Here is a 12,718-nt window from a genome sequence, read left to right as displayed (position 1 = left end):
AATAGAGAAAAGTATTCTATATAAACAAAATAGCAAGTCATTTCCAATGTTTCCTTATAGTGTCACTCAAGGAAACTTAGCATATCACATTAGTGGTTCAATCAATAAAGCGAACTTTATACAAATGTTTGCATTAGTTCGTAACCATTAGATAACAAAAGTCAGCATACCTTACCTATTTCTCTATATCTTATAAATCAAAATTCTGTCATTTGTTGATATACAAAAATACATTGTACTACAGTCATTATTTTGATATTTCCTAAAAGAATACAAATGCGTATTGTTCTTACCAAAACCACATGGAAGGTATCCACTATTTCCCTCACCTGTGATTCTTTAACATTTTCAACAGTAAAGTTGAACCAGACACGGAAGCGTGGATTACAGGTATCTGGTCTAATGAATAGATCATACTCAAACTCGGAGACCTGGTCCACCCGGCCAAGATTACCTGGTAATAAAAATTAAGAGAAATGTGTTTTAATATAACCTCATGCATCTCAATGGCATATAAATTCAAAATTGTGAGCTCTGAGATTAGCACTCATCATTATTCAGTACTGGTAGGTTCAGCATTCATAGTCTGTAAGACACCAACTCTGAAGCCAGCCCAGAGTAAGGAAAGCTTTCAGCTAGTCCAGGCAGTACAAGCAGCTCTTATTGGCCCATTATGATCCAGACACTTTTTGCAACAAGTATCTTTGACAGATTGAGATGATATATTAAGTCTGTGGTATATTTCAACAAATCAAGAGAATAACCACAAACTGGGTTTCCTAGTTAGGAAAATGAGTATGATATCACTTTATATATTTTATATTAAGTTTTATAGTATATAAACTAACTCTAATATATTGGGCCTTGTTTAATTCTCACAGCAGGGCTATGCAGTTTGTATTGTGCTTGTTCTGTTCCAAATTTCTAGTGGAACATGTTAAATAATATATAGGGAAATGTTTTTAAAAACTTAGAAATAGTTCCTACATAAGAATAATAGTGGTGAATTTACAACCATGAAATTTAACTATTTTCTCAACCAATACAAGACATTAAAATTTTTTAAATGTATAAGCACCACTTCTTTGTCTCTCCTCTCTGATATTTTAATGTGCAGTGAATCACCCAAAATGTTCAAAACAGGATGGGATAAAAGTAAAAGCAGATAGTCTGGTGAAATGCCAAACCAGATAATCAAGAACTAAAGAAGAGTCAAGATGACTACAAACAGCATCAAAGCAGCTGACTGAAAAGTTAGTACTGTATTGCTCTTAAAGAACACAGCAACATCTTGCTTTAAAATGAGCTCTAGTATATCTGCATCCAAGAAAACACTCAGGATTAAACCTTAAATTTACAGATAACAAAGTTTTAAATTACTTCTTTTGCTAGTTCTATTGGTATGCCACCTCTTTTTCTGAGTATCAATTGTACTATAAGAGACACAGAACTAGCCTAGAAATCAACAAGCCTGGATTTCAGTTCAATTGACTCACTCTGTAACAATGTTGTTTACCCTCTCAGGGTCTCATCTGCAAAATGACCTCTAAGGTACATAACCTCTAAGGTTCTTTCAACTGAAACTTCTTTGGCTGGCTTATATTACAAAAAAAACTGTAAACCAACACCCTTATGAATATAGACTTAGAAATCATCAACAAAATACAGCAAACTGAATCTAAAACTATAGCCAAGTGGGGTGTCTCATTTCTGTAATCTAGCTATTCAGGAAGTGGAGATCAGGATGATTGCAGTCTGAAGCCTGTCTGAGGAAAAAGGGAGATCCCATCTCAACCAACAAACTGGGTTTGTGATGCACACATGTGATCCCAGCTATGTAGGAGCCATAGGTAGAAGGATCGTGGTCCAAAGGTGGCCACGGGGGTGGGGGGGGGGGAACATAACACTCTATACTCTATTTGAAAAATAACTAAAGCAAAAAAGGGCTTGAGGTATGGCTCAAGTGCATAACATTTACCAAGTGCAAGGACCTGAGTTCAATTTCCCAGTATCACCAAAAATAAAAATAAAGCTATAAAACACCGATGAAAGAAATTGAAGAGGACACAAACAAATGGGAAGCCATCCCACATTCAAGGATTGAAATAATTAATATTGTTGATATGTCCATAGTATCCGAAGTGGTCTACAGATTCAATTCATACACCAACTACATGATTCATTTGGTTCACTCCAAGATAACTAATGAAGAAAAAGAATGAAAAGTGTAGTCGCACAAAGACTTAAATGTTCACAGAAGCTTTATTTAAAATAGTCAAAAATTTGCATAACAGAAGAACTATATAGTTAATAATATTGCATTGAATATGGGAAATTTAAGAGTATATTTCAATAGTTCTTATCACCAAGAAGGTAACTATATGAGATGATAAATATGTTAATTTGTTTGACTGTATAGTCGTTCTATTATTTTTATGTGTGTCAAAATATCACACTGTGAGTAGAGTGCTGGTGCCACACACCTGTAATCCTAACTACCTCAGAGGCTGAGCTCAGGAGAGTCACAGTTTGAAACCAGCCCAAGGTGTGGGAGAACTTCAGGAGACCTCATCTCAACCAACAGCTGGGTGTCATCCCAGTGACAGTGGGAAACACAAAACAGGAGGACCACAGTCTAGGCCCACCTGGTTACAAAGGGAGACTCTATCTCCAGAATAATCAGAGCAAAAAAGGTATGTGGCTCAAGCAGTAGAGCACCTGATTAGCAAGCATAAATACCTGAATTCAAACCCCAGTATGGACAAACAAAAAACAAAAAAAACCCTGTACTTAAAAAAAATATGGACTCTGGATAATACTGGCTTGTGTTGAATTCCAGCTCTCTGATTTACATCCTATGTTATCTTGGGTAAGTCTCTGATTAAGGGACTTTGTGCTTTAGTTTCTTCATCTTTAAAACAGGAATGATAATGGCAACTTCTTGTTAGAGCTAGATTAAACCAGTTAAGATAAAAGCACTTGGAAAAATGGTATAATAGAGACAAAATGAACATTCAATATTACCTTTTAGTAAATATATATTATATATATTAGAAATAATATATAGTTCTTTGCATACTTTCAAATGAGCTAAATGTTACCAAGAATGATTTCTTTGAAATTTGCTTTTTACTCAATATTCTGATCATCCTTGCTGATACATATACTTCTTCATAGATTCTATGTACTTCATTCATTTTAATTTCATATAAAATTATTTTTACAAATATAATACTATTCATCCATTTCATGTTGTTGTTTCTGATATTTTAAATTTTCTCAATTGTAAACTGTATGACAGTGGATATTACTGTTTACATCTCCATATACTCATATGCAAAAATGGCTCTGGGCCAGAATCTTTCAAACCTTAAAGTCACATGAATATTTCAAGGTATAGTACACAAGTATAGTTTTAAAAGTATCAATTTCCAGATTTTGAAACTTTTATATGTACTCAACATGCCTGGAAAATGTTTGTAATCCAGGTATCTTGTAGATCCTTTCTCTTTTCATAATTTACATTTTTTTCCCCAGAGAAGGAAAAATAAAAACCTTTCTCCCATCAGTATATGAAATACTCAGGGCATCAAAAAAGAGTCCATTTGAAATACTACTATCTGAGCATTCATTGAAAGCACTACAAAGCCAGTAGTACTGGCAGTACAGTAATTCTTTTCAATTTTTTTTATATTAAAGGCAGAGGCTGGCATTAGAAATGAAGTGTTTGGGACCATCTTCTTATGCTTTAAATTAAGATATAGTGTATGTAGCAGTAGTTATGACACTTTTGGTTTAATGACTTGTTTCTCCTTTGTCTCAATTATTGCCAAAGAATATTTTACTCTTTTTTTTAAGACTCTGAGACTTTATTTCCTGAAACATATAAGCACTAATAACAAAAAACAGTTTTACTTATGGCATAAGCATTTAGATATGAATGTACATGATATTCTTTTAAATAGATAAGTCCAATTTCTGTACCAAAATATATTATAATTTAAAGTTGTATTCAAGCAGATATCTTTATTTATTCTACTACTCTACCAGCCCTGGTAGATAAGTTTATATAGCATTTGTTCTCCCAAGACAGGATAGCCAGATGCTAGTGGCTCACACCTATAACCCTAGTTACTCAGGATACAGAGATCAAGAGGATTGTAGTTCAAAGCCAGATCCAGGCAAACAGTTCAAGAGACCCTATCTTGAAAAAAAACCCATCATAAAAAGGGCTAAGTGGCTCAACCAGTAAGAGTGCCTGCCAAGCAAGTGTGAGTTCAAACCACAGTGCCACCCAAAAAAAAAAAAAAACAAAAAAAAGATACAACATATTCAGTATGATCATTTTTCTTTTATAGTTAAGTAAATTGAATCACAGAAAGGGTAGATAAATTTTTTGTTTGTTTTTGTTGGTACTGGAGTTTGAATTCAGGGCCTCACACCTTGCAAGGCAGGTACTCTACAACTTTAGCTACTCTACCAGCCCTGGTAGATAAGTTTATAAAAATGTAATTCCATTTCACCCTGGGTCTTCATCAAACTCTCTCTCCTCTCTCTCTCTACCTCCCTCCCTCCCTCCTTTTCTCTCTCTCTCTCTCTCTCTCTCTCTCTCTCCTTGGATTTTCTTTTTACAGACATATGCACATAGGGTTTAAGCAATAATGTATCATTACTAAGGGAGAATTTCAACAGAAGAAAGCCAAGAAGGCATTGATAAGAAAGACTGAGGGATCCAAGATCCCACTACAGTGCAGAAGCAGACAGCGTGAACTCCATAAACCTAAAATCTTGCTGAGACACTGGAGCCACACTTGGCAGAAATAAAACACCAAAGAGAATCAAAACTTTGACACCCTGAACCCTAGCCTGTACAAAGCTTCTCCATATCACATTACACTGAGAAAACAGGAGGGCTCCCGTGCCACCAGATGCCAGCTTCAAACCAGATTCGGAGATATTTGGCAGATGAACAGGAAAGCACAAAGCGTCACATGGTATTTCCCCAGCAACCCCTGGGATAAACCAGCACGGCTCCCTGGATAGACTGCCCCCCCCCGCAAAAAAATCAAAAGTAAAAACTGAATAAACAAGGAAGTGAACACTAACACACAGCAGAGGGGGTGGAGTGCTGTAAGCGCGGGAGAAGGGGGCAGGGGCAAGGTGCTGATCTCTACATGAACTTTCAGTAAACAAAGGCTGGAAATGCAGAAGGGCCAACAGCGGGTGGGTGAATAGCCGCTCCTGAAATAGAGTAGGTAGCGGTGCACAAAGCTCATCTCCTGAGCCAGAGAGTCAAAGGATGCTGCAAAATTGAAAAACCATCATCAAACCATCACAACAGGTTGACAGCAGGGGGCCAGCTGATGGATCACTGACCTTGCCCCAGAGAAAGGGGGCAAGGCAAAGAAATAAGCTCCCAGTAAACCAAAACCAAACTCCAAAGCAGGACAGCTGGTAGGCTACAGAGCTGATCTACAGGAACTGAGAACAAGCCACATCTCATTGAGGGAGGTGTTGACTAAGCAGCTGCCCCTGAAAGACAGAAAAAAAACTGGCGAGACTTCCCAATGACCTGGCAAGACTAAGACAGAGATTTGGCTTAAAGATGAACACCAGGACTAACACCAGAACTATTAAGACTAAAATTCTATTTTTCCTGATCCTGGAGGTATTTTTGTGTGTTTGTTTGTTTTGTTTCTTGTTAGTTTGTTGGTTCATCTCTCCCTGTTGATTTCCTTGGTTTTTTTTGTTTGTTTCTTTTGTTTTGTTTTGTTAGTTAATACTAGTTAAATTGCACCCAGACCAGGGCGAGAAATAGCATACATACACTAAGCTAAAAATCAAGACAGCCACAAAACAAAATTTAACCAGGGAAAAGAAAAATGGAGACTGAATAGCCTATAACAACATAGTTACACAGTACCAAGTGGAACAATGGTAAGACAAAAAAGGGATCGACACCATTCTCCCCCCCAAAATAATTTAATACGGGATTCAGATGCAAATGAAGAAAAAGGATACCAAGTTCCAAACTCCAAAAAAATAAAAATAAACGATGCCAAGAAACCCAATGCTGCCCACAAGAACATCCTCAAAGAAGAAATTCTGCAAATAATCATTGAGAATTTCATGGAGATGTTACTAGACATGGTCAACCAAAACATACAAGAGGCACACAAGAAATTCCAAGACACCAAAAATAAAGAATATGAGAAGACTTAAAAACAAATAAATGAAATCATAGGAACCCTAAATAAACACCAAAGTGAAAAAGACAACACTATAGAGAGATAAATGAATTAAAGACAAAAACTGACAATACTAAAGAGTAAGTGACCCATGATACATAAAACCTAAGAAAAAAGAATGAAACAGAAATACAAAGCACAATGGAAGGCCACTCCAGCAGACTAGAACAAGAGGAAGACAGAATCTCAGAACTTGAAGCTAAAATAGAAATTAAAGAAAAACTGGAGAGCTATTAGTCAAACAATGCAAGACTGGTGAAAGGAATATGCAAGAACTCACCTACTCCACCAAAAGACCAAACCTGAGAATCATGGGCATTGAAGAAGGAGAAGAGGTGCAAGCAAAAGAGATTCCTAATATATTCAACAAAACTATAACAGAAAATTTCCCAAATCTAAAGAAACTTATGCCCATTCAGATACAGGAAGCCCCCAGGACACCAAACAGACTTGATCACCATAGAACTAACCCATGACATATCATCATTAAAACAACAGGCACAGAGAATAGAGAAAGAATATGGAAGGCTGTAAGAGAGAAAAACAAATAACATACCAAAGTCAACCCATCAAAATCACAGCAGATTTCTCAATGGAAACCTTAAAAGCAAGAAGGGCATGGAGGGAGGTATTCCAGGCACAGAATGAAAATAACTTCAACCCTAGGATACTCTACCCAGCAAAACAATCATTAAAAATAGATGGAGCAATAAAAGTTTTTCATGATAAGCAGAAACTAAAACAATATATGACCACCAAGCCACCACTACAAAAGATTCTTCAGGGAATTCTACACACAAAAAATGAAAGCAAACAAAACCATGAGAGGACAGGCAGTACCAAACCACAGGAGAAGAAAAAACAAAGAATCAAAGAGTAACATTGATTCAGCTGCACACAATCAAATCCTTAAACGACAAAAACAACTAAATGACAGGAATCACCACATACATAACAATACTAACACTGAATGTTAAACGAATTAACTCCCCTATCAAAAGACACCATATGGCAAACTGGATTCAAAAGGAAGATCCAACAATCTGTTGTTTACAGGAGACCCATCTCATTGACAGAAACAAACACAGGCTTAGGGTGAAAGGCTGGAAGAAGATTTACCAAGCCAATGGCCCCTGAAAACAGGGAGGACTAGCAATACTTATCTCTGACAAAGTAGATTTCAAACGTACATTGATCAAATGAGATAAAGAAGGACATTCCATACTAATAAAAGGTGAAATACACCAAAAGGAAATAATAATTAACAACCCAAAAACACGCAACATCAGTGCACCCAATTTCATCAAACATATTCTGAAGGCCCTAAAAGCATATGTGGGTTCCAACACAATGGTAGTGGGAGACTTTAATATTCCCTATGACCAATAGATAGGTCATCCAAACAAAAAATCAATAAAGAAATTCTATAATTAAAGCACACCATAGATGAAATGGATCTAGCTGCTGTCTACAGAATATTTCATCCAACATCTGCACCATATACATTCTTATCAAAAAGGGAGATAACAACAAACACCATGGAAGTCCAGGATATCATCAGAGACTACTTTGAGAACTTATATTCAAATAAATTTGAAAATCATGAAGAAATGGACAGATATGATCATCCAAAATTGAACAAAGAGGACATTAAACACCTGAATAGATCTATAGCAAAAAATGAAACTGAAGCAGCAATCAAGAGTCTCCCAAAAAAGAAAAGTCCAGGACCTGATGGATTCTCTGCTGAATTCTATCAGACCTTTAAAGAAGAACTAACACCAACTCTCCTTAAACTTTTCTATGAAATAGAAGGGAAAGAACACTGCCTAACTCTTTTTATGAAGCTATTATTACACTCACCCTAAAACCAGACAGACACATACAAAAAGGAGAACTATAGGCCAATCTCCTTAATGAACATTGATGCAACAATCCTCAATAAAATAATGGCAAACCAAATCCAACAACATATCAGAAAAATGATTCACCAGGACCAGGTTGGCTTCATCCCAGGAATGCAGGGGTCATTCAACATACACAAGTCTATAAATGTAATGCAGCACATTAATAGAAGCAAAGAAACCACTTGATCATCTCAATAGATGCAGAAAAAGCCTTTGACAAGATCCAACACCACTTCGTGATAAAAACTCTAAGAAAACTAGGAATAGAAAGAATATACCTCAACATTGTAAAGGCTATATATGACAAACCTATAGCCAACATAATACTTAATGGAGAAAAACTGAAACCATCTCCCCTAAAATCAGGAAAGAGACAAGGGTGCCCACTATCTCCACACCTATTCAACATAGTACTGGAATTCCTAGCTAAAGCAATTAGGCAAGAAGAAGAAATAAAAGGATACAAATAGGTAAAGAAACTGTCAAAATATCCCTATTTGCAGATGATATGATCCTATATCTTAAAGACCCAAAAAACTCCACCCAAAATCTCCTAGACACCATAAACAGCTACAACAAGCTGGTAGGATACAAAATCAACTTATAAAAGTCATTAGCTTTTCTATACACCAATAACAAACAAACTGAGAAAGAATATATGGAAACAATTTCATTTACAATAGCCTCAAAATAAATCAAATACCAAGGAGTAAACTTAACAAAGGATGTGAATGACCTCTGCAAGGAGAACTAGTAACCCTTGAAGAAAGAGACCAAGGAAGACTACAGAAGGTGGAAAGATCTTCCATGCTCATGGATTGCTAGAATCAAAATAGTAAAAATGGCTATACTACCAAAAGCAATCTACATGTTTAATGCAATTCCCATCAAAATCCCAATGACTTTCATAACAGAGATTGAAAAATCTACCCTAAAGTTCATCTGGAAACACAAGAGACCACAGATATCAAGACAATCCTCAGCAAAAAGAGCAATGCTGGAGGCATCACAATACCCAACTTCAAACTTTATTGCAAAGCAATAACAATAAAAACAGCATGATACCTGCACAAAAACAGACATGAAGACCAATGGAACAGAATAGAGGACCCGGATATGAATCCACACAGCTATGCCCACCTTATTTTTGACAAAGGTGCCAAAATAAATGATGGAGAAAACGCAGCCTCTTCAACAAATGTTGCTGGGGAAAGTGGTTATCCGGCTGCAAAACACTGAAACTAGATCCATGTTTATCACCTTCTACTAGTATCAACTGAAAATGGATCAAGGACCTTAATATCAGACTCAAAATTCTGAAGTTAATACAGAAAAGAGCAGGGAATACTCTGAAAGTAATAGATATAGACAAGGATTTCCTGAATAGAACTCAGCAACTAAGAGAAAGGATGGACAAATGGGACTACATAAAATTAAATAGCTTCTGCACAACAAAAGAAATGGTCTCTAAACTGAAGAGACCACCCACAAAGTGGGAGAAAATATGTGCCAGCTATACATCAGACAAAGGACTGATAACCAGAATATACAGGGAACTCAAAAAACTAAACTCTCCCAACATCAATGAACCAATAAGAAATGGGCAACTAAACTAAACAAAACTTTCTCAAAAGAAGAAATTCAAATGGCCAAAGAACACATGAAAAAGTGCACACCATCTCTGGCCATAAAGAAAATCCAAATCAAAACCACACTAAGATTCCACCTCACCTATTAGAATACCTATCATCAAAAACACCACCAGCAGGTGTTGGCAAGTATGTGGGGAAATAGGAACCCTTGTACACTGCTGGTGGGAATGCAAGCTAGTGCAACCACTCTAGAAAACAATATGGAGGCTTCTTAAAAATCTAAACATAGATCTGCCATATGGTCCAGCAATCCCACTCCTGGGGATATACCCAAGGGAATGTGACTCAGATTATTCCAGAGGCACCTGAACACCCATGTTTATTGCAGTGCTATTCATAATTGCCAAGTTATGGAAACTGCCAAGATGCCCCACTACTGACGAATGGATTAAGATAATGTGGTATTTCATCTCTAGCCATAAAGGAAATGAAAATCAAAACCACACTAAGATTTCACCTCACCCCTGTTAGAATAGCCATCATCAAAAACACTACCAACAATAGGTGTTGGCCAGGATGTGGGGGAAAGGAACCCACGTAGCCCGGGTATGGAAACAGACAAGATTCACCACTACAGACAAATGGATTAAGAAAATGTGGTATTTATACACAATGGAATTTTACTCAGCCATGAAGAAAAATGAAATCTTATCATTTGCAAGTGAATGGATGGAACTGGAGAACATCATTCTGAACGAGGTTAGCCAGACTCAGAAGACCAAAAACCGTATGTTCTCCCTCATATGCGGAGTTTAGATCTAGGGCAAATGCAGCAATGTTGTTGGACTTGGGTCACACAACTAAGGGGAAAGCACATACAGGAAGAATGGGGATAGGTGGGAAACTCAAAACTTGAAAGTTTTGATGTCCCCACTGCAGAGGAGCTAATACAGTAATCTTAAAATGACAGAGGTCAATTTGGGTAGGTGACCAGGAAGTAGTGAAGAGGTCAGTTAGAGATTAATCTATTTGGGTTGTAATACACTTGTATATGGAAGCAATGCTATGAATCTCTCTGTATAGCTATCCTTATCTCAACTAGCAAAAACACTTTGTCTTTCTTATTATTGCTTATGTCTACTCTTCAACAAAATTAGAGAAAAGGGCAGAACAGGTTCTGCCTGGAAGCAAGGAGGATAGGGGAAAGAAGGAGGGGCAGTGGGCAGGGGGAAGAACTGGCCCAAACAATGTATGCACATCTGAATGAATGAATAATAAAAAGAAAGACTGTTAGCAGTATCTTCTTTTTGCAGGTGACAGATTCATAATAATATTTCATCTATCTATCTATCTCTCTATCTCTCTATCAATTCTAACAAAGTATTCAAGTTTCAAAAAGCATTTTCCAGAATAATAAGGTATTTATTTTTCTATTTTAGCTATATTTTCCTTCCAATTTCAACAATATAATAATATAAAGGATTTCCCACAAAAAATTCTCTCTTCAAAGAAATATATAAACTTTGTGTATTAAAAAAACTCTACATAATGTATTTCTCTTTCTATTTTCTAACGGGATCTATTATATTAATGTTATGAATTAAATATAAAGTATCTCCCACAGGCTCATGTGTTGAGCCCTTAGTCCCCCAACTCTTGGTGCTATTTTGGAAGGTGGTGGAAACCTTTGAAGATGAGGCCTAGCTGGGGGAAAACAGTTTATTAGGGTGTGGCTTTAAAGGTTAGTGGACCCTGTTCCCTTCTTCTCAACCTTTCTCTACTTCTTGTTTACCATTAGGGGAGTTGGCTCTACCACACACTCCCACAACCATGATGTTCTGCCTTACCATGGGCCCACAATTTAACCAAGGACAATGGACTGCAACCTCTGAAACCATGAGCCAAAATAAATCCTTCTTCCCTTAAGTTGTTCGTGTCAGATATTTTATCACAGTGATGACAATTCTAACATAATTATTTTTCTTCAGATATCTAATACAAGAACTTTTAATATGGAAAGTATCTTAAATTATCTAAGAAATAGAAAATAACAACATGTAACTAATAACTTTAATTAAAATAACCATGGCAACTGAGGTCATTGCAACTGGCCCTCTGCAGCCTCTTTCATTTATATGGTTCTATGAAAGAAGAAAACACAAATCACATAAGTGACTATCATTGGAACATGAAATAAAGATGAGAAGACTCAGCCAGGAACCAGTGGCTCACACCTGTAATCCTAGCTACTTGGGAGGCTGAGATCAGGAAGATTAAAGTTTGAGGCCAACCCCAGGCAAACAGTTCTTGAGACCCCCATCTCCAAAATAACCAGAGCAAAAATTAACTGGAGGCATGGCTCAAGCAGTAGAGCACCTGCTTTGCCTTGACTTCAAATCCAGTCCCATGCCAGGGGTGAGGGGGATGAGCAGACTCTAGAAATAAAGATGAAAAATAAGAACCTAATTAGGCTAGAAATTAGCAATGAGCATGTGACTTTCCCTTCCTGCCCAGTCTATTTTCAAAATCTCACCTTCTAAACAAAAGTAGCCACACTGACTGGCCTTCTTGGGATAGGAAAGGTCCTCTCAGAAAACAAAGTGTTAACCTATGCAAGAGAAATGATAGACGGGTAAATCTGCTTCTTCCTGAGAATATGTCGGTGATCTTGTCTCACCATTAAAAAGCAGCTTTTAAGGCTGTGCATTTCTTGACCAAAAGACTAGAAAGGAAAAGAAACAGAAATCAATTTACTCACCTTACACCACTATTGTATAATAGTTTGTATACTTAAATAATCACCATCAGAATCAATGCATGCTATTACATGAATATCCTAAAAAGTATATACTTTCCAAGAAAAACACCCAGCAATGAGTATCTCTAAATATTGCAATGTAGTAATATATTTTAACAAGTCATGTCTACAGAGACATGGACATGAAAAGTGTAATGTTAGTGGGGTTACGGG

General features: G+C 36.7%; 1 protein-coding gene across 4 annotated transcripts in view; it reads right to left on the bottom strand.

Annotated features, from left to right (window-relative positions):
• Window positions 1–12,718, bottom strand: part of Agbl4 (AGBL carboxypeptidase 4) — a 1,287,504-nt gene that overhangs the window by 984,083 nt on the left and 290,703 nt on the right. For all 4 annotated transcript variants that reach the window (XM_074080185.1, XM_074080183.1, XM_074080187.1 and 1 more), the window contains exon 3: window positions 330–454. In XM_074080185.1, coding sequence (XP_073936286.1) covers window positions 330–454 — 125 coding nt within the window. The remainder of the gene's footprint in view (window positions 1–329; window positions 455–12,718) is intronic.

Source organism: Castor canadensis, chromosome 7 (assembly GCF_047511655.1).
Source record: "Castor canadensis chromosome 7, mCasCan1.hap1v2, whole genome shotgun sequence".
NCBI classification, from domain to species: domain Eukaryota; kingdom Metazoa; phylum Chordata; class Mammalia; order Rodentia; family Castoridae; genus Castor; species Castor canadensis.
The sequence above is the reverse complement of the archived record's forward strand: the minus strand, read 5'-3'. Positions and strand labels throughout refer to the sequence as shown.